The 23076-nt window shown below is 40.8% G+C and overlaps 1 protein-coding gene across 4 annotated transcripts in view; it reads left to right on the top strand.

The window, feature by feature from the left end:
- Positions 1 to 8560: 8560 nt before the first annotated feature.
- The window catches only part of LOC124054217 (nuclear factor 1 B-type-like), a 66926-nt gene continuing 52410 nt past the window's right edge, over positions 8561 to 23076 (top strand). The window contains exons 1-2 of one of the 4 annotated variants that reach the window (XM_046379923.1): positions 8561 to 8938; positions 13242 to 13773. In XM_046379923.1, the coding sequence (XP_046235879.1) occupies positions 8921 to 8938; positions 13242 to 13773 (550 nt within the window). In that variant the 5' untranslated portion in view covers positions 8561 to 8920. The other 3 variants (XM_046379927.1, XM_046379922.1, XM_046379924.1) reach the window with 3 other exon arrangements.

Genomic DNA, 23076 nt, shown 5'->3' with positions numbered 1-23076 from the left:
GATTGAGCTGATTTTTTTCTCTTTCAACTTGCTGTTTAGCAACCTAACTTTGGCCAGGAAACTTACTTGGAAAGTAGACTAGTAAAATGTTACCAAAAGTAAAAGGTTCTTTATTAGATAAATTGAAAATATAACAAAATAAATAAAATTAAATGTTGGTTAAACTATCACATATCCAAAAGAGTAAAGAGACTCTTGTGTGTCCTGGAAGCTCAATATGACAACTTCAGGCGAGAAGCACACTGAAGAGCAGTTTAAATAGTTTAACAAGAACCAGATACTGAAAGACTGCAGACAGGTTTTGCCTGTTAAGTCATGTAAGCAGCTGTAAAATGTTTAATGTGATGATACAGATAGCTGCAGTTAAACATGAAACAATGACCTGTTCAACACCCTCAGTACTTTACTTTAGAATAGAATACCTACAGTGTTAGCTGTTTAATGTGCACCTGAGAAGAGCTGCATTTGAATTGACTTAGTACATATGAAAGCCTGCATTACACATGAATGAGTTTTTTTCCTGCCGTGGACAAGAAAACATTCACTTTAAACAAAAAGGCAAAAGTAAGTAAGTTTTTTTCTCATTTTTAAGCAATTTTACAGTAAATATCTCAATCAAACTGTCTCAGTGGTTCATTTTGTCCCTTCTTTTTTTCAATCACAATAAGAGCCCAGCAGCAGCAGTCCAGTTGTTTCCAACCAAATGGTCGTTGTCCCTGAGTCTTAAGTCTCACTGAGGCGTGTGTAATGTGTGCATGATCCGTGAACATTAGCTGTGTGTGTCGTCTGAAACAGTTACATGTTTTCAAACACCAAACATGAGATCCTACTCGCTTGGTTTTGGCCAACTAAAAACTTGATTTTTCTGCAGTCCCGACAAGATCAGACAGATGAGGATCAAGATTGTTTTGCAATATTCTGAACGGCACTCACATATAATAGCACATAATAGTGGTGAAAGTAAAAACCGTATTTTTATTATATTAACCTAATAAATAAATTATTGATCTTCTTCTTCTTTTTCACGATCAGTGGAAAATACTTTTTCTTTTTTCAGTTTCATCTAAGACATCTAATGACATTTCAGCTCTCCTAAAATGCGCCATCGAGGTTAACGTTTTTATGCCAATGTCTTTATTGTGACTGATGCTTGGTATTGACGAAATGCCATATAATATCTCTGAAGATGGCAAATTAGTACAGATAGTTTCAAAACAATGGGTCTGGAATAAACTTCTACTTCTGATGTTGTGTTTAGAGTTAGGCCAATATCCGTATCAGTTTTTGTAATAAAAAAAAATATCATAAGCACGAGCGCGTTTTAATAAGCCAGTAGTGAAATTAAGTTTGTCAGTTTGGGCTTCGGGACAGTAATATTTCCAGTCTATTAGTATTAGCAGCAGCCTGGGTTAAATGTGCTCTTAATCTCTGGTAATGGTTGGTCAACTGGACTAATTAAATAAGTGACCACCTGCTACTTTTACAGTCTATGACATCTGGCTGAACAAAAGAAATCATTAGCCACATGCTTGATAAACATAAACTGTGCTTGGACCAGTTATCTCTCAGATACAAGGCTGTTTACCTGTCTAGGATTGGAGTTAGTGGCTTGGCGTGTTCTGCTGCCATTTTGCCAAGCCTAGACAAGGATTAAGTCTTCAAGATGGAAGATAAAGTTCTTTATTGGATCATGAATTATGGGTAGTATGATCATTTTTAGATTTCAGTCCATATGGACCATATATGCTGTATGATTTGGTAATTAGGCCCAAACACCAATTCTTTGTTTAGCTGCTCTTTTTTGGTTCTAGTGCTTCAGCAAAGATCCCAAAGGTTTGACAAGCAAACTCTTGGAGTTCAGATTGGTGTTTCTTTTTAAGGAAATCTCCATTTTTTTTTTGTATTCATAAAATGACAAAGAAAACAATGCAATTAATCCAAAAAATAAAATCAGAATTTTCCACTGACTCTCTGATTCCTCTTTGACGTGGTAAGAAATTATTATCAGGTTTTCTTTCACTCTCAATAAAGGCATAATTAGATTTTTCAGACCTCAGCAGCCATGCAGGCGGGTTGCCAGTGGCAGGTGTCTGCTACGTCCTTCCAATTTTAGCTTCACAGCTGAACTTCCTGAACATGGAGGTATTGATTGGCCTATTGATTTTCAAATAAGCTCTCATTGTAGAAAGTAGAAATCCAATTAAAAGTTGAACTTGAAACAGTTAATCCAATCAAGACGATGAAATTTATCGATTTTACCCTCAAAATCAATAAGGTGCACGAGACTCTCCCTCGTATGGGATCGGCCTTGAACATTATCCTTTCTCCAAAAAGAATGAAAAGTATATTATAGGTCAGCTAAAGTATGTGTCAGAACTTCTTTTTAATACTCTTCTCCAAAACATGTTAATCTTTGTGTTTCAATTGACATTGGCTTTATTTCTTCATTGTTTGAGCCCCACTGCTGTACGCTGTATGTGTGAAGACAATTGCAAAATAAAGTATTTATTTTTCAAATCTACTTCTTTCTTTTATTTTGAACTGCTTATATGAAAGTATTAAACTGGTAACACTTTCCTTTGTCATAAGTTGATGCATTAAAGAGATGAATAGCACTGTTATCACATAAATTAAGGAAATATTTAATATTTTTTAAGTAATATGGGAATCGTTTGATGAAAATAATAATTCATTGACTGATAAATGTTCATGTTATATATGTTTAAAGGGACCAGTCCAAAGGTTGACCTATTTGTTAGACCTCATATGACCAAATAAATAAAACTTCTAAAAGTCTTTCTGCAGTAGTGTTGCTACAAAAGTCATATTTCCTTCAAGTTTCCTTTGGCTAATATAATCCAAAGTGCACAGTGAGATCTTACTTTTGTTGTCTTCCATCCAGTGATATTCATTTGCCGCAAGCTGACATTTAGCTCCCATGACGACTCCTGAGTGCCTCATTGTTCATTGTGTTTAAGAAGCAGTTAAATTGGCCAGTTCCTAATTAGGCTCCTAATTAATGCTTCATTAAAGTCAGGTGTGCTGAAAAGGTCGACTGTGAAGAACGACTTATTAAAGCACCTATATGGTGCAATCAGTTGTGAGACCAACAGCAGCATTTGCTATCCTGTGGGTGCCTAAATAGAGAGGTTCATTTTCATCATATGTCTGATTTTTAGACTATTTACACTGAATTTTGTATTTTGTGAGATTAAAGTATTGAAATATAGGGACACAATATAGTCAAGTAAAGTCCTTGTCTTCATTTCTAAACATTAGCTCTGTTTTTTTCCATCTATTTGTTGAAACTAATGCCAAGTTACTGTTGCTAAGTCCACCCACCGTCCCTGTGGGGAAATCCAGCTGCCACCGAGCGGCCTCAGTGAGGAGGATTGGAATGTGGCGGGAGAGAAAAGGTCTTTTCAACCAGCATTCAGATAACATTTACATGGACACGTCAAACGTCTTAATTCATGCCTCAAAACACCCTCCGAAACCGAGGGGAGACTTAACGCGGTGGATCTCAAGATGACTACTTGATCTTCATGTCTACTTTGAAGGGACCAGAACTGGGCCAGTCAACATCTCTTTATCACATATTTTCTTATTTTAAATGACCTTTGGCTTACTGCCACACAGAGATATTAAACTGATATCAAGATAATTCCCAGCACTGGCAGGTTTTTAATAACACAAAAACAAGGTTGATTAAAAACCTGAGAGACGACTACAGGCCAAATGTCAGCACCAATCGGGGCTTACTTCTGACTCTGTCTGAGTAATATTAGCACAACCACATCCTAATTAAAATCCATCTAAATGAGTATAATTGTTCCTTTTTTGTGGCACTTGAATTTAGGGAGGGGGGGGTTGTCAGTGTAGGAGGGGGATGGTGAGTGTTGCAGGGTCATGGCTCTTGTAATTACCCCAGTCAGGTTCAAGTCACCGGTCAAGTTGATGCTCTTTTTTTTCTTCCCCCCCCCCCCCCCCAATAATGCAACGCCTACATGTGGCACAGCATGCCTGCACTGCTGCCCCTTTGATTAGGTGTCTTATCTCGTACCGGGCTGCGTCCGATGAGAGCCGGGAGGACAGTGATGGCTGGGAAACTGACAGAGAGGTCCATTAAATGGCAGCTTTGTTATGACATGTCAGCTAAGACCTGGTGGATGGTAAGTGGAGTCCTTTTGTCTGGATTGCTTTTTCTGGAATCAACTGTAGTTTGTTTTTGTTTTTTTTTTTTTAAGAACATCACTATCAAGCTGTCTAAGAAAGATTATTTCTCATAACAACCAGTGTAACATGTCCTGATGCTACAGTTGCAGACTTCTGTAAGAGGTCTGGAAAAATCCACGTTTGGTCTGCTGGTAGCCTCCAGTTTTTGTTTGTGTCTCTGTGTGTCTGTGCTCAGATCAAGATTGACCACACTTGCAGGGATATTGTGGGGAAAGGAAATGTGTAAGTTTATTTAAGAAAGCGATTCATTTCTGAATGAATTTGACGTTCAAGTCTAGCAGTTGATCACTGAGCTGTTGTTCAACCAACTTAATTCTTTAGTTTGGGTGCAATGGATTTTTGAAGCTGAGGAGCGATCAAAACAAGCTTTAAAAATAATGTTTGTTTTTTGTTTATTTCTGTTTTTTTTGGCTGAGATGAATACCCAAAAGAAACTATTTCCCCTCCCTTCAGTGTAAAAGCCTTCCTCATGTGCACCTCTCTGTGCTCCCTCTGCAGTGTTAATTTGATAGTGTTGGACAAAGAGCCCTTGTCCAGCCCGCGCCTTTCCCATGCTGAAGAGGCAACCCAGGCTGACATTTCTCTCTGAATATTTATTTACTTGTTTGACTACAGGCGAGCTTTTATTGTGCTTCTTCACCGGGGTTTAAGTTGAGGTTTGTTTGTCTGTCCCAGTGCGTATGAGCTCAGAAAGCTGACCTCTTCTGCTCATCAAGTCGTGCTGCTGGAGTTGCTTGGGCGTTTTGGCTAGATTTTTTTTTTTTAAAACAATATGTTGGAATATTATACAAAAAAAATAAAAAATAAAAGATAGAACAGATCAAACATCACATCCCTTCCTCCTGCAAAAAATCCATAAAAGACAAAAACAAAGAAAAAAAGGGGGCGGGGCAAATTAAATTGAAATAGTAGGAATAATAATGATAATAATGTAACAATGACAGTATTCACAACTATGAGAGGTCAACATGTGAAAAAGTACAAGAGACAGATATGTTAACAGGACAATACATGCAGTATATAATTCTCATGCATAATATTGCAGCCTTTTTTGTGGTTTACCCAAACTCAGGTCGGGTTGGGGTCTCCTTGAAAATGAGTCCCTGTTGCTTTCATCCTGAGTAGTTACTGTGTATCTTATGCAGGGTGTTGAGGTGTCAAGCAAACCCAGCATGAGGTAAGACGCTCAGGAGGGATTTTAAAAGCAGTTTCATCAAGGGGGACTAGAACATGATGTGAAATACATCCTGGTCAGAACAGCATTTTGATTGAAAATTCATATTAAAGGTTAGAATACTGAAAGATGTGGAGGAGACTGTCTGAGCTGCTGTCCTGTCACGAAAAGTTATGTAAAGCTGTTGTGAAAGCCTCACAGGAAATGTTGTAGGCCCTAACTGATAGGAAGTGGATTTGGCCTGATCATACAGCGAAGAACCAGCTCAGCTCTTGTGTTAACAATGTAACCTGGATGGACAAAAGCACCTGTATTCACGTTATCTTGGGATGTAGTAGCAGCTGCAGCATTGCAGTACTACAGTTTATATGGTTACGGTTATGTTTCCACTGAAAGTTATTTGGATCCCACATCAAAATGAATTTTGAGAATTACAATCACATTTCCGCTCAGAGACCAGCATTTACTTTGCTTCTTTAAGTTAAATGCCAAACACCTTGATACTATAATCAGTCCTAGACTATAACCCAATGACACAGGTGACACTTTAGTTACTTCAGTACAGGCACTGATTTATGCTCATATGCTCCACTCTGTACTACCTCACTTTTGTACTACCTCCATATTTTACTTATCTTATTTTATTTTGTTTGACCTTATTCTATTTTATTTTATTTAATTCTTCTATCATATGTTACTCGTTCTTACGTTCTATGTATGCACCAATCACCAAGACAAATTCCTAGTAATGTGAAACCTCTTCACTTACTGATTCTAATCACTACAGTAAAAACAATGGTATATCGCCACCTAATGGTAGAAATAAAAAAGCACATTGCGCACGGTGGCACACTGTCACACTGACTTGTGTCACTTTCACACTAGAATACAAAAGTGCTACTGATAAAGATGTTAGTGACATCTGTTCTTCACCAATTCTCCAACTAAGACTGTTTGTGCTGGACATGATATTATTATTTCATTTTAACTGAGGCTGTTCCATGTTTAACCAGGAAATTTCAAACAAGTAGTGAGATGTCACTGCCATTTACTATAGAAAGACTTCTGGATCTGTCTTTTTCATCTAGGCTGGTGGTGATTGTCACAGCGTTCTGTAAATGGAGAAACCTCCCGCAGTCGACTAACAACCAAGCAACTAGCAGTTTTGTCTGTGACCACATGGGGGCGGTAGATCCACGTTAAGAGGGATTCATATGCGAAGTCTCATGCCAGGTTCAGCAGCAGATTGGCATGATATGATGCTAGATAAACTGCGGTGGGGAGAGTATGGAGGCAGGGTATGTGATAATGATCCAGTGTTTCATGACATCCATGAATCCACCCATTACCAGAAATTAAGAAGTAAAAATAAAACATTCTGGGGAAAAAAAATTATATAATATGAATTTATGGCAAAGTATTGTAAGATTTATGGAGTGAGCTTGAAGTTTCCATTCAGCAGGGTTCTGAAGGAGTGTTTTTAAAGGGATAATAAACAGAGGAATAAGATGTACTGAGTCTCAACCCAGCGAAGAGCTTGGCCTCAAGGCTGCCACATTAAGAATTAACACACCAACAGCACCAGACCGAGCTCAGCCTTGAAACAATTATTGATCAGCAAATTTATGGCCATTTCTACTACAACTGAATGCTCTTAGCTTAATTGTTTTAAGAAGCGAATCGCAAAAGATCTTGTGAGTGTGTGATAGAGATACTGGACCCAGAGGACAACAGAGAACACCGTGTTAATGTCACGATAACAGCGATACAGTGATGGGTGAGCAGTAGAGTCTGGTGTCAGGCTACCCATTCAAATCATACAATCACACTGCACCGTTGGTACTCGGCCTAAACTAACACTATGACTGCGACTGTTACAACAATGCCTACCACTGCTGGCATCACTGCACTGCTGTTCTTCTTACTTAATGAGCTCCACAACAGCACATTAAAATACTTATATATTACAATTATATTACTGTATAGTACTATCCTAATCAGTGCTTTCAGTGTTGTTGCTAATATTTTATTGACTAAGGAAATTGTTATTTTATAATAGACTATAACTTTAAGACTAGGCTACACATAATAATAGTAACATAATATAACTATTATCATTTTTCTTATTATTGTCTCATTCTTGACTGTTTTAAGGCAGTGATTACTACAGTGTCGTGATTTCCACCTCCTCAGTCACTAACAGCATCGCTATACAACTGTCCAGGATGGGCTCTGTCAAGACCCACACAGCACGTCAGAGGAGCGGAAGTGAGGGGCCCAGGGTAGAGAGTCTCGGGGCCACAGCTTCTGGCCAATGAGAATCGAGGATACATGCACTATTACAAAACTAAGCGGTGTCAAGTTAGCGAGCAATGGCCGGATAATCACCGGGAAACGATTTCAAAATAAGAGGTAGAAGTGAGTCTTTTGAGGTTAAAATGTATAATCTGTAAGAGGGTTAACGAGTCATGACACGTTTAATTTACAGTAGTAACAACTTTAACATGATATGCATTGTAATATTACGATTAGTATGTTGAGGCAATACATGTTATTTATTCACACTATTAAGGAAAATCTTCTGGTTATCCTTTTTATTTATTTATTTATTTATTTATTTTCGGCGGGAAGGGGGGCATAAACTAAAGCTTGACTATTGTGGGATCAGTCAATGTTAAATCCCGAAACCTGAAAACAACTCATAAATGCGCTGTCTTATTTTGTCTTGTCTAACACTTTATTTTATAATACATTGTCTGCTTTGGACATTGACATACTTTTAAAATGAATCATGAAAAAAATAAGTAGATGTTCATTAATTACACGTAATTTTAACTTTAATTCGCAATCTAGCCTGTGAACATTCACATGAATGTGTACTTTTAGATTTTAGATTTATACTTATCTTGGTTTGTTTATCCTATTTTTATTTTATCCTATTTTTATACCTTTCACTTTTCTTTCTTGGTCGGGAATACTGCAAGTGCAATGTCTGTACGAAAAAGAAAAGAAAAAAGAGATAAATAAAGGAACTCTGATTCTGAATAGGTGCATGATCAAGATGAGAAATTACTTAACATAAGCATTTTATTTAGAAAAAGCCTTACCGGAAATCACCCCCTTCACATTATATCCGACTTGACAGTTATTGCAGAGAGCCGGAGGGCGTCAGGCAGTCAGACAGTGAAAGTGAAGGCGGAGACCAACCCAGTGCCGAAAACTCAGCCTCTTCTGGATCGCGTTCAACTTCACTGAACAACCCCAAAAAACGATCCAAAAAAGTAAGACTTGAAGAGGAAGGAAGACAGGAAAAAAAAGAGAAAAAAAAAACGCGAGGTGCTCCAAACTTCTGTTCAACGCTATCTGCAAAGAATTGTCTTCCGGTGTTGACTTTTTTTTTTTGTGCGAGCACTGCAAGAGAAAGCCCTCCAAAGCACAAAGTTGAACGTGAGAAATGTGAAGCTACCGGCTTGTGTGTTTCAACCAGGCTCCAGGATTCCCTATTAATCCATGCAGTACAGTGCAATGGTACGTGAACATGGATTATTATTGCTTTCAAATGTTATGATGATACCATTTGTGATACCAGTTTTATATATATATATATAGATATGGATATACTGTCGTGTCCTCGCGACGATTGAGAAATGTGGAGAAGTGGGTTAACTTAACACGGACCACAACACTGGCACGATCGGGCCAAAATTGTAGTAAACTTGGCACAGATTCTCCGGCAGCCTATGTTAACAGCCCTTTCCCCTTAATTTGGCAAATGAACTCTATGTGGACTGTTGACAGCTCTGTAGGACAAGCACGAACACACACACACACACTCTCTCACACACACACATATTGCTGCAAGTAACAGTGTTTAACTTCCAGGCTTGTAACATTAGTATTACTATGTTACGACATCCACTTAGCGGAGTTGTGAGTGTTTAAACACTGTGTTTTTTTTTTTTTAAAAATAAGTTATCTAGAGGCGTTCAGGTGAAGCAGAGTTATTAGGGATTAAAACAAACAATCATCTGTAAAGTGACTAAACGTAATGTGTCAGTGTTTCAAGCTACAGTCCATGCAGTTAATTATTATCTTCAGTTGAGAGTCTTCAAAATATTTTTTTTTTTAAAAAATCCCATAAAATGTGCCCTCTGCCTTACATAGTCTGTCTTGTTATTATTTATTTTAGAAACTTTTAAGGTAAGCAAATAAACTGATGAGCACATGTTGTTTCCTTGCTAGAATGTGACTGACAAGCTTTAAAACCAAAACAAAACCAAAAAAATATATATCTAAAAGTTTGTTTTTAGTGAGATGACACAGACCGAGTTGAATGATAAGAACTGGAAAAGCAGCATGGAGCTCAGGAGGGTGAAGGGGGGAACTTTTGCTTTTCCATTTCTATGTGACCGAGTCTGAGGTCCAAAGTCCCCGAAGCTAATAAAAAATGGAGGGGGGGGTAAATGAATTGTACGCTGTGTTTTCAGATAGCCGAGGAGGAGAAGAAGGTGCTGGATGGTGGATCGGGGTTGTGTGTTTGGAGTAGGAGGAGGAGTGTGACTGTGTAATTACGTGGGTGAAAAAAAAAAAGGAAAAAAGTTGGGTCTGATTTGCTGGAATCGCGCAGGACCGAAGGTGCACCGGTCGATTTCATATCAAGTTTGGTTAAAGCAGGGGTGAACATCACACACTCGACGCCCTCTGAAGCTTCCCACAATGCTTTCATGAACGACATATCACAGCACAGAGACGCGCGCAAAGAAAAAGCCCATGTAGTAGAAGGAGGACGCAGCAAAGCCCGTTCGCACCGGTTCTATGACTACAACCTCCAAGTGCTCGCTGTGTCAACTTTAAACTATAGCGCGTAAAATCTCTGAGGTTTTTTTGTTGTTGTTGTTGTTGTTGTTGGCATCTGCGGAAGACGACAATCTTTGGATCGCAAAAAAAAAAAAATAATTCATGGATGTTCTTGGATAATCTCTTATCGTTTTACGCGGATTGCTGCTCCACAGTCTCGCACGGTGCACATCGGTCCAGGAATGGCGCGATAAAGTGATCAGAGGAACCAGTCCAAGTACATTCACTTACCGTGTAGCCGTCTCGTCATGTATTCTCCGATTTGTCTCACTCAGGTATTTGTATCTTTTTTTTGTGTTTGTTTGTTTTAAATTTACCTTCAATCGTTATGATTTGCATATTTGTAGCAGATTTGTGACAGACGGTGGTCAGCGAAGTTGTGTGCACGCGTCAGGACGGTGCAGGTTTGAGCTCTGCTTTGGTAAATGCTGTCATAATTCATAACGACGATGAAGTTTCCCTCGTGAGTGAAAATGTAGCGTTAGAAAAAATAAATAAATTAAAACCGCTTATCCAAAAATGTGTTGGTGCCACAGTCGTGGTTTAGTTTTGCTTTGGGGATCTTAGATTCCAACGAAACTCCCTAACGAAAAGAACAAAAAACAAAAAAACATTTTAATAGTCCTGCAGCATTAAAAAAAAGTCACTGAAGTGCCAGTCTTTAAGTGTTATTTGTGTGCGTAAAATTATGCGTAAAAGTGTTTTTTCCAAATAGAAGTCCCAAACTGTCATCTTGATAATCCTGCATAATTGGTGCAGGTATGTTTATTTCTTTTCCTCAGGATTAGTTAGGTTATTTGCGTCCTCTGATAACCTCACACACACACACTTCCCAGCCTTGATTGTGTTGTGATTGTATTTGTTTTTTTTCCACGTGTAATATTTTTATTTAGAGTCAAACCCCTATACTTCAGGGAAGTGAAGTTGGAAGAAGATAAAGCCACTTTCACTGTAGGAAGATCAAACGCATGATAAGGTTGATTCAGCGGTTGGACAGAGTAGCTGACTGTTTTGGCTGACTCAGTTTTACTGTTTATATTTTACTTGGCATAAGTAAGTGATTGACTGAGATGTGGTTTAGTTTGTGCTTAAGAGGATTGTGCTTTTATGGCCCCAGCTGAAGAGCACTGCACAGGCCCTGGCCAAGTCATTTATCTTTACAGCATTTGGCTTTAGCCTGGCTGAAAAAAAAAAAAATTAAAAGTATATTTAAAGTGTTTTAGAACAGGAAACCAAAAGTGAGCAGGGTTTTAGAAACAGTTGTCGCAGAGCACATTTACTCCCATTTACTGCTTATGTTTGTCAGTTTAATTGGCTGCATTATAACCAGGAGATGGCATTTAAAGGAGCTCTGAATGAATTTATTTATTACCTCTCTAAAAGACTATGAATAGGTATAGTATCTATAGGACCCACTGTAAATATAAAACATTTAAAAACTAAAATCTGTAGTGAACAAAGTGTTAATTCACGATGTATAATAAATGATTCTATTTTGACGTTACTGTACTGGAGCAGAGTTTTATTGGTTCGAACGTGCAGAGCCGAAATGTGGCTTCTCAGAGGAGCACCAGCGGCAGGCACAGATAGGGAGTAGATTTCTGTGGTTTCCTACAGCCTGCCTACAAAAAGAACAATATGTGGTTTAACTCTTCCAAAGCTCGCTCAAAAGGGGCTGCTCGCTGCTTAAATCTGACATTTTAATGACCTAAAACAACGATAAGTTAATGTTTCCACTTGGTACTCGAAGTTCCTGTAATTTCTGATGGCTTCAAACTCATCCACTCAGTCTTGTGCATTCCTTCACCTTCAGAGAACAGGCTGTGAGAGATTCTTATTTGCCCGTAGGTCACTGAACTGCTCGGACGCTGCAGAAATTTTTGGTATTTAGTGTTTTTTAGTTGCAAGGATTAATACAAATTCTATCGAAAGCGTTTAAAAAAAGTTTCCTTTTTTTTCTCTTTCGACTCATGTTTGAGACACTCTTTCCGTTTAGAAGTAAAGATAATGTGGTGTAAAATGGACTACGGCACAGTGCAGAATACGACAGATAACCCCTGTGAAAAAGTAAAATTAGTGTTAATTATTACCACTATATCCACAAATATTAAGCTGAGTCTCTGATAAGTAAAAGAAAAACACCTTTCAAAGCAAATTTTTTTTTTCAATTAAAAGAGACGGAAAATTTTGAAAGTATGTCATTATTTAAACGTCACTGACTAACCTCGGGTTTTTGGAATGAAGCTGGGCAAGTGTCATTCTGTTTGTCAACTTCGACACTTGAAATGACTTGGCAGGATCTACGACTCGAATCCTAACTCGACCGTTCAAAATACCTTTCACACTACTGTTTCATTCATTCCTTTCTCCCCCGCTTTTGTTTTTTATGCACTTTGAACCTGTACACGAGGCCGTTTGTATGTGCCAGGAGACCGGGAACCTCCTTAACTTCCTAATTTTTGACTGCACCCCACTTGGCCTGCCAGCTTACCCTCCATCCTTCGTGAACATGGGTTAAGTTTACGTTGGAATGCGGATAGTTTGATAAGAGAAATGTAAGTGCGAGGGGCGCATGCTCCCTCCAGCAGCAGAAGAACAGGAGTCCGTCTCAGAGCATGCTCGGGAAATGAGAGCAGGGCGCATTCAGTCACCGGGCTTGGTGCTATTGTAGTGCTGTCAGTTGATATAAACAGTGGAATGTCCTTGTAATACCTGCAGTATGCCCACAGACACATAGGATGGTAAAACCAGCGTTGCTATATGAAGAGAAACTTCTCAAGTTAAAGGTGCTGAAGCTGCCCATTAGATATTGTGTGACTGATTATTGGGAATTGTTTATTTGTGGGCTGACTTCCCTTCTGCCTTAGATTCGTCGCTGACTAAACCCATATTTCGTCGCCATGTTTGATGACATGATTTCTGATTATATTTCTCTCCTCTTTCCTCTCCTCACTGTGTCCCTTGTATGCTCCAGGATGAATTTCATCCCTTCATCGAGGCACTTCTTCCTCACGTCCGTGCCATTGCCTACACGTGGTTCAACCTCCAGGCCAGAAAACGCAAGTACTTCAAGAAGCACGAGAAGCGGATGTCCAAGGACGAGGAGCGTGCGGTGAAGGATGAGCTTCTGAGCGAGAAGCCCGAGGTCAAGCAGAAATGGGCATCCAGGCTGCTGGCCAAACTGCGTAAGGACATTCGACAGGAGTACCGTGAGGACTTTGTCCTCAGCGTGACGGGCAAGAAGCACCCATGCTGCGTGCTATCCAACCCGGACCAGAAGGGCAAGATCCGTCGGATCGACTGTTTGAGGCAGGCCGACAAAGTTTGGCGTCTGGACCTGGTGATGGTCATCCTCTTCAAAGGCATCCCTCTGGAAAGTACAGACGGGGAACGCCTTGTCAAGTCTCCACATTGCACCAACCCAGCACTTTGTGTCCAGCCACACCACATAACAGTATCGGTCAAGGAGCTGGACTTGTTTCTAGCATACTATGTCCAGGACCAAGGTAGGTTCAAACTCATACTGTGTGTGTTTGTTTCACTGTGTGTGTGTGAGCTAACACGCATGTGTGAATGATGCCTTGGCAAGGTCAAGGGTCACATGTGTTACTTTTTGGCAGTTTTGCTGAGACTGGCTGAAATCACATTCGCCAGACAAATAAACATAAGAAACTTGATCGTCAGTATCGTGTGTGTGTGTGTGTGTGTGTGGAGCAAACATTTTTCTATAATTCAAGTATGGCTAAGTGAAAAGTATTAAATGGAGAACATGTTTTAAATGTGGCTTTGCTCTGCTGTACTCCAGCAGGAACTCCTATTCATGTTCAGTATTTATTCAGTTACTCTAATTTGGACAGGGTATGTATTATCTCCACACATGCACACACACACACACACACACGCACACACAGGCAGACACATGGGTTTAGACAACTGCACACACACACACTATGCACCTATTAAATTTATCTGAACATTAACTTACTGCACATTAACTTGAGGCAAATTTACACAAATTTGTCTGAACAAATGTACACAAATGTCGATTTGTGTAAATTTGTTGCACTAGGTTAATGAAATCATAATGAACCAGAGTTCAAATATATTTTTCCAATACTTAGTTTAAAGCTTTTGTTTATCCAGTTTTGTTTTTTAATAACAGCATATTTTTAAAGCTGAGGTTGTCTTTACTTTATTAGAAAATCATGCCTTTCATCCCTGTAGTCCTCTTGACATAATACAACACTTTAATTGTGTAATTTAATGTAATTTAAAAACATCTTCAGCTGTCAATCACATTACAACAATTTTAGCTGAGTGAGATATCAACCTTTAACAAAGGTACTGCCCACATGAACATATTGCTGATAGTAAGTCCCATTGAAGATGTGAGTAATTTCAGTTGCTAGTTTTTAATTATTGTAAATCTTGCGTGTGATGTGGGCTCGTGTTTGTAATGGAAGCCTCTGTCTTTCATTAATTCCTGAAAAGCTGGTTTCTTTTACACTGAAGCGGACGCAGTTGTGTGCTCCATGTAAAGACTGAGTCATGCATTTTGTTCCAGCTCACCGTGAAATAAAGAGGTTGGGGGAAAAAAATAGGATTTTACGTGAATATATTTGAATAGACTCATTAAAACTTTTTTTTTTCCCAAATTTGAATTATTTAAATTTATTTTTCTCATTCACACAACAGAATGCCACACAGTAATAACAAAGTGGCATTTGCCGAAACATTTGAGATGATGTCCAATGCAGAGTTAAAGCCAAAAAGTATCACTTTGCAGTGCATAATGCTGTGCTCCAAACTGTAAATTGGAAGAAACAAATTGTGAATTTCAATTACTATTTGTTACAGAAAAAACTGATATTCACACTAAATTTAAGGAGAAGGGGAACAGTATTTAAGAATAGTAGTTTGGCAGAAAATAGATAAATGTGCTGACATATTCCCACCAATGCATTTTTTTACACTTATTTGGACACAAAGACAATCATTTTTCTTCCTTTGTTTTTGCAGAATTAACCTTTAACAGCTCTTTCAAACTGAAATCCCCCACCACTACCACCAGATAGTATTCGCTGTGGAAATTTCTCCTCTATTGCAGTAATACTGAATAAGCACCAATACTTTGTCATTGGAGGAGAAATAGTGGTATAGCTAGCTCATTATCATCAAACCCTGAGCGCCATTTTGTGTTTGATAAGTGCCAGGGAAAGCAGAAGGCACAGCACACAGACAATAATGGTTGCCACTGGCACCGGGGTTGGCATCAGACCCTCTTTTGTGTCTTTTGTAGGATGCCACCGCTTCTTTGCTTTGCATCGGCTGCATTTTTAACTGTTCAGTACTGACTCGAGAATGGCATAGTGCTTTTCTTTTTTTTTTTTTTTTTAAATATTTTTTTCTATAGCCTACGCCATTTAAATGATAGTGTATTGTATGGATGGCATTTTACCAGCTATCATTTTAGAAGAATATGTCTATGGTGGAGTAAAAGTAAAATGTTGGCAAGAAGATTAATTTTATTCTTTGATACAAATGGTGAAGATAATGTTCTCTTTCGCTGGAGAATTAAATTCACTTGGATTCAACATCGCGTTGCGGATCAGAGCGATTGTTTACCGTTGTCCTCAAAATTTCTATGAGTTGAAACTTTGGCAAATACAAAATAGCATTCTTTTACTGGGATCACAGAGACGGGCTTGGGTTTTTTTCCTCTCTTTCGTTTTTGCTAGCTAAAGCGCCTTTTCCTTTTCTTCAAGTTACCAAGCGGTGCCTATCTCCAGACAATGCAGCCATATTGTGGTAGCGTGTGGTGCAGCGCCATTTTGTTTTGCACCGTGCCAGGGAGGCAGGCAAATCACCAGTAATGGTTGTTAGAGGTTTGGAGGTTGGCATCAAACCCTCTTTGTCTGGTTGCAGCATGCCTTTGATTCGTTGGTTGGCATCCGCAATGCAGTGGGCACGTTGGAAAGTTTTTTGACAGTGGCAGAATGGAAGCCGCTGCCTTTGTTCTGCTGCAACTGCACGAAACAAACAAACATACAATCAAACACAAAGAAACTAGCAAACGGCTCTGTCTGAAACAGAATGTGGTATTTGTGCGAAGTGCTGGAGAAAAAATGAGTCCGGACTGTGCTTTTAATATCGTTCTCTCTGTCCCGCTACCTGGCAGTGGCCCACTTCTGCTGTGTAACTGGATAACATAAAATATGCTGCCGCAGTTATTTACTCAACAGTATTTTTTTCTTATTTTTGGTGGCAAAAATCAATAAGTTCACAGTGTGTATTTGTTTCTGGTGGGTTGCTGTTGCCTGAGAAAGGTCGGCGGGTTGGCAGTGAGTGTGCTGGGTGAATTTAGAGAGGGCACTCAGCCCCCTTGTTCGGGGGCACAGACGCGTTTAGCCAGGCAGGGCTGTAGCACCCATGTGCATGCCCAGATGAATGCCCGCTGGGAAGTAGGTTTGGGGCTGGGAGTGGGGGTTGTGGCATCCATTGTGCCAACTGGCAGGCCGTGTTCAATACAGGGCCCTAGCTTCTCACACACACACACACACACACACATTGCTGTTGTACTCCACTGCACTGTTTTGTCTTTTTCTGGAAAAACACAGAAGTGCAATTCTTTTTTGCTTTCTTTGAATCATCACCTCTCCACACCTGGATTCATATTTTGCACATCCAGTTTGACAGCTGAAATAGTTGTAACAAGGCATGTAGATAATCGTCACGTCAGGACATGTTAGAATACTGAAGGCCTCATTTGTATTTGGATTTGTTGTGCTGCTCGACACTATTTCCCCAACAAATGTAGGAATGTAGTTACTGTTTTCACTGAAAGTCCTCAGCTCTATCTATTTAAATATCTTATTCTTAATACCCGTGTGCAGTTAATAGAATATGAATCTAAAACAATTTATAAAGATTTGTGATGAAGATACACAAGCAATTCAATTGAGGAATTTGTAGTAATATTTGAAGATGTTATGGAAATGATCGGTTGTACATTTTCCTAAACTGTTGCAATTATAAATTAACTTGACAAGCGGCAGCGTAAGTGCAATAAAGAATGATAGTGCAAATTAGAAATTACTTTAAAGAATTCAAATAGTTTTGAAAGTTGACGGTGTACTTTCACGCAACCAGTGACAGAAATGGATTGCTGAGGTAGTCTAATGGGAGACTAAAGAAGTCAAGGTCAAGCAGCTTTCCCATTACTCTGGTGCTGGAAGTTAACACCGTCATAAAACATCATTACCTTGACTTTTTTCCCCCTCAGTAGCGTAACTTTTTTTTTTCACGCTGTCATGTTAGTTTGTGGAAATGGATGGATTACCTCTGAATACATGCTGCCATGTTAATGACAGAAAACCTTGTTTTACGAGTGTCAGACTTAACCTCTGCCCCGGGGTCGTGACCTTTGCAAAGAGATGTGGCAGGGTGTCCTCTGAAGTTTAATTGAGCAAAGCAGATCAGTGAAAAAGCTTCGTCGCAGGCCCAGGGCACGTGGAGGAGGAAGACTTTTTGCCTAGGGTCTGGGGTGGGGGTCAGGGGGGGAGGTGGGGGAGTTGCTTGTAAGCCCCCCTTGTTGACCTACCCAATCGGGGTCAAACTGCGGTGGTCGCGGGATCACTGGTGGTCTCTTGGCAACTGTTTGTCTCCACTCCCCCACCACTACTTCTGGTCTGGCTGGTGGTCCTTTGGTTCACTGGCCTAAGTGAGGGGGAGTAGGTACCACTGACTCCCCACACCTCCTCAACAACCCCCCCCCCCCCCCGACCCCCCACCCCTCTCCCCAATACCTCAGGCTGGGTTGGCTGGCTGGTCCCTATCTTCAAGCATGGCCACTGCCTGCTCACCACGCTGCGTGGGGTAGCTGTTTGCATCTTGTTTTCCGCCCTGCTGCCTCAGAGGCTTTGGTCAGGCGGCCAGTGTGGAGGCCTGACCTTCTGGGTCACAGTGGAGGTCTGTGACTAAGCACAACATCTGTCCCTCCCTCCCTTCATCCCCTTATCCTCCTCTGCCATCAGGAATCACCCCTGCGGCACACTGCCCCGGCCAAATGACTCTCTCACTTTTTCTCTCTCTCTCTCTCTCAGTCTCTTTTCTTTTCTGCTTCCTTGGCTTCCCCTCAAGCCCAAGACTCCAACCATGACAGCTGTCCCAGGCCCAGGCGCTTGGACAGAGAAAGGGTGGTTGGGTTCATGCCAGAAGTGTGAAACAAAAGTTGTTGTAAGCAGACAACATTAAGGACACTAGTGTTTGTATTCCCTTTTTGAGGTTAAAGCATGGTTATTCTGCTCCCTTTAATTTGAAATTCTCCTGGTGAGATAATATTAGGGGGAAAAGAGTCTCAGGAATGATTCTTTTGGAAGATGAGTGGAATTTTATTCTTGGACATGAATTTTAACAGTGAACATTCTGAACAAATTCATCGAGATCCTAAAATACAAATGCTGGGAAAAAACCTTAACCGATGACACCAGAGCCATATAGAAAAACTCTTCAGCTTGAACTGCACAACCTCATGCTTAGCTTCCATTCTGGCTTCCTTATTAGTATGCAATAGAGCCTGCGGTGTCTGGCTACCTCTCTCTCAGAGCCATAACCTATCGAACACATTCTCTCAATCTAATCCACTTAGAACTCCCTCCCAGCTTCACTGCTTGCCTTATTGATTTCCGCTTCCCACTAAATGTCTTCCCGATCCTTTTTCTCTTAACCCTGGAGCTATTTATGTTTTGGATTGCTCTTTCTTTCTTTCTTGCCTCTTGCTTACCCTTTTTTCTTTCTCTCTTTCTGTCCTTCTCATTTACTTTCTTTCTCCCTTAATGTCTTCACTCCCTCTCCAGGATCTTTGGTTGTTTGTGATCTCCATCTGACTTTCCTCTGCCTTCTTTCCTCTCCTGCTCTTTCTCAAACACTGACCTGTGAGCAGTGCTGCCAGGTTGCCTGGCTCAGTATGAGGCTTGTGTTATTAGCAGCAGGGTTTTGCTCTAGCAAATACCTCAAGGCTTAAACAGGCCATGTTACCTCCTTAGCCCCTCTTTTGTGTGCCATGTGTACATAAATCTCCATGGAAACAAGGCAACTCGGAGCAGAGGCCACTGAGAAATGTGGATGCCTTCTTTCTCAACCAAATTTACAGCACCCTCTTTTGCTGTGCTACAGTGTATTTAATTTGCTTGTGTCACAGTTTGCACTGTTGCATCCATCAGAAAATGGCCTTTCTTTGGCGTTCTAAAGCACAGGCATTGTGTTGAAAAGGCTTTTCTCGTGTATTTCGACAGGAGACTCAGTTTTGTGTTTGTGGCTACACTTGGTTAAAGAACTGCAGTATGTGTCATTAGTCTATGGTTAAGATCTCAGCTTCACCACACTTTCCCAGGCTTTTGGGGAGGACCCCAAATGCATTTCAAATCCCCCCGAGGCCACTTGACTGGAGGACCGGCACCTCCCATTCCTCCCAGATAGATTCCCCACCCCCACCCTGTCTGCCGGCCCTCCCAAATGAAGACAAATGGGTACATTCACCCCCTATCCCAGGCACTACACTGTACCTCACTGTCCTGCCTTACAAAGCAGGCCCTCCCTGTTGCCTATGTTTCTCTGTCCAGTGGTTGTCCTCTTCTTAGCCATCACACAACTGCTCAAAAATTTTCTGTTGTTCCACCGACCTGCCAAACTGCTCATGTTAGACAGTGGGGTCTGTAGTGGAAAGAGGGATAGGAAGGTTCAGAGAGGATAGACAGAGGTCTCACACAGAGAATTCATGTGAAGATGTTTTTTGACCTCACATTTTTTCAAGTCAGTCAGGAGAAAAGCACCCTCAAGTACCAGACTGAGGCTTTCACGCAAAAGCCGGTCCCCTTTACCCAGGAAGGAGCCTTGTGAACAGCCAATGAAGGGAAGAAAAAAAAATGGGAAGGGGTTGTAGGTGGGGTGTGATGGGGAACTTTGGGCAGGGACAGACAATCAGAGTGGTTGCCCAGGAGACACTAACTTCTCTGTGCAGCATACCCCTCCCTGCTTTGCCCCATCAAAGTCCTTTCAGTCCAGACAGGGCCGATCAGTGGCCCAGAGTGATGGTTGTCTCTTCTTTTGTGTGGCGGTACAGTATGACCCATCACTGTGACGGCTCGACAAGACCTGAGTGGGACAGAAAAAGAAAGGCCCGCCATCGCAGCCCTGTGGAAAATGTACTTTTGGGTGGGCATGTTGCTGTTTGGGGCGGGGGTGCGATTCCCTGGAGGATTTCTTTCCAATGTCAGTGCAGTGGGTCAAAGAGGGGATATGGCGTCTGGGGCTTGGGAATGGCCTGCTTTGGACGGATTCATCAGTGCCCCATTGAGTTGTCAAAACTAGCCAAAGAGCTTCCACTCCTCCCTCACATATGTCAGGTTCACTTCTCAAAAAGCTCCCAAATTTTGAAACCAACCCTGCATCAGTAGAAGATGCTACATATTCAATTTAATGAACAATGCAACCCCCAGCTGGTTGTTTGATTTTACTGACCCATATATGAAGTTATAGAACAACAGAAAAGAGCAAATTTTTATTTTTAGCACACAAAATGAGCCAGCCAAATTCACAATAACACGAAACATTCAGTCTTTTATGAAAGACACCGTCTTTGAGCAGCAGGATTAAAGTGAGTCATTTGGAGGCAATGACAGAGGGAGAGGATATATGGATACCATGGAATAACATGAAAATCTCATGTCTCCTGATCACCAAACCAGCATATGTTGCAGATTTCCACCAGAGGTACTTCCACCATTATGACTGATAGATCTGTTTTCACACTGCCTCTTTGCATCAATCATTAAAACAAAAAACTGATACAGTGAATAAAAGGAAAAATAGAGAGGGAAACACACCTTCCATACATGTTTTCTTTAGAAATTTCCACAAAAATAATATGAACAATCAGCAGCTTAAATCAGAAACTCCAAAACAAGACTCAACAAGTCTTGCCAGTTTACAAGAAAGGAAAATTTTATACTTAACTGCAAAGCTAAACTATATAAAATTTTAAATTAGCATCAAACACTTAAATATTCCCTTTTGCCACAACTTTGATGTAATTGTAATGATGAAATTGTTTGGCCACCGTGCAGCTATTCGTGTGAGGAACAAGTTAGTAAGGCCTGCTGCAGTGCAGGATGGTTAATGAAGCCAGTTATTTTTACATGGGAAAAACAGGGCTGGTTACCTTGATCTGGCTAGAGATAGCTGGAATTCTTCTCATATTGGCTTGCTCTCACCACTGACAAAACTCACCAGCTGGTCATTCAGCTGCACTGACCTTGAGAAAACTCTTACAAAATTTTATGTGCAAACTCCAAAGTGCACACACTGGGACACACTCATACGCCTATATCCATGTGCATGCAGAAAACCATGAACTCATTTACTGCACACACACACACACACACATCAAATTATTGCTCACCTGCACTTCAGCTCAAAAGACTGCATTTAGTTTCAATGAACCACAACTCTAGATCTGTCAGGCAAAAACTGAAAGTGAGGGCGCTTTAAAAGCTTGTTCCGGATTTACCAAGTCAAGATTGTAATTAGGCCTCCAACATGTGCACAGACCTACAACCCACAATTACATTGTGAATTCCATCCAAAAAAAACCTCTACTCCACCAACGTTCCTCTAAACCTCATGGTTAGCCCATTACTAAGCAAATCAGGCTAACAAGAGGTCATCAAGCTTGCTAGCCTTCTTGTTCTGTCCCACTGTTGCCTGTCAAATAAAACATAGTCCCTGTCTAATTTGAGATTTGCCAAATAGGGCTATGATGTAATAGCTGATCTTTCCTCGTTGTCTGCAACCTGTGGTCCAGAGTTTCTACAGGCTTAACATAGCTTTTTGAGCAGTTATGATAATGACCCTGGTTGTCCTACAGATGGTTAAATGAGCAATGCTCAAACTCATCATCTCATATGGGATCCCAGCTGAGTCTGCTTGGTGTTTCCCAGGAACATCTTCATCTCCTTATGCAGGTCTGCTTCACTAACTATTAGATGCTCACCAGACATTTTTTCTCCCCTTTTTTTGTAAAACCTCTGGCTGTAACTTGGGTTGCCATGTGTGTCTTGTTAAGGGCAGTTATGACAAATGGCAGCAGCTGTACAAACTAATCTCTCTGTAGCTTTCACACATGGCGCCCAATTAACAATGGACCACTGTGGGGCCCTAATCCATGGTGCAGCCATCCTCTGGTCCCGCTCGCTGAGCCAACTGCCCCAGGAGACTCTTCTCCACTGCACTCCTGTTAGCCAGCCTCGTACTCCATTCAGATGGGAGCCGGTGAACACCACAGGGTCTGCTTGGGTTGGACACACGGTAGCCATCTTGTTTGTTTCCACACCGTGAACGATGCTAAACAGCCTGGGTTTTATTTGACACTTTGGACTTCTCTGGGGTTGGGTTGCAGTCCTGAGAGAACTCACTGCATCTGCAGGCTATGTGTACAGTACATTTGTGTGTTTGGACTGGACTCAGATGCTCACATGCACACATGAACTCACGTGTATTCAGCTTGTGTGCATGCATTAAAACACATGCACACAGCTGCAGCTGATAGATTTAGCAAAGTGGTTTCTGAACGGGTGGGTGGGAGCACTTTGTGTGTGTATGTGTGATATAGCTTTCCTGTCAGTGGGCATAGTTCCAGCATTTGTATGATGATAAACCGCTGTTTCTTGGGGCCTCAGATAACTGAATGCACTGTGTAATGCACTTAAAGTGTGGGGTGAGTGCTTTACACGGTGCATTCACTACCTCCGCAA

Source organism: Scatophagus argus, chromosome 23 (assembly GCF_020382885.2).
Source record: "Scatophagus argus isolate fScaArg1 chromosome 23, fScaArg1.pri, whole genome shotgun sequence".
NCBI lineage: Eukaryota > Metazoa > Chordata > Actinopteri > Scatophagidae > Scatophagus > Scatophagus argus.
This window is presented reverse-complemented; position numbering and strand designations above follow the sequence as displayed.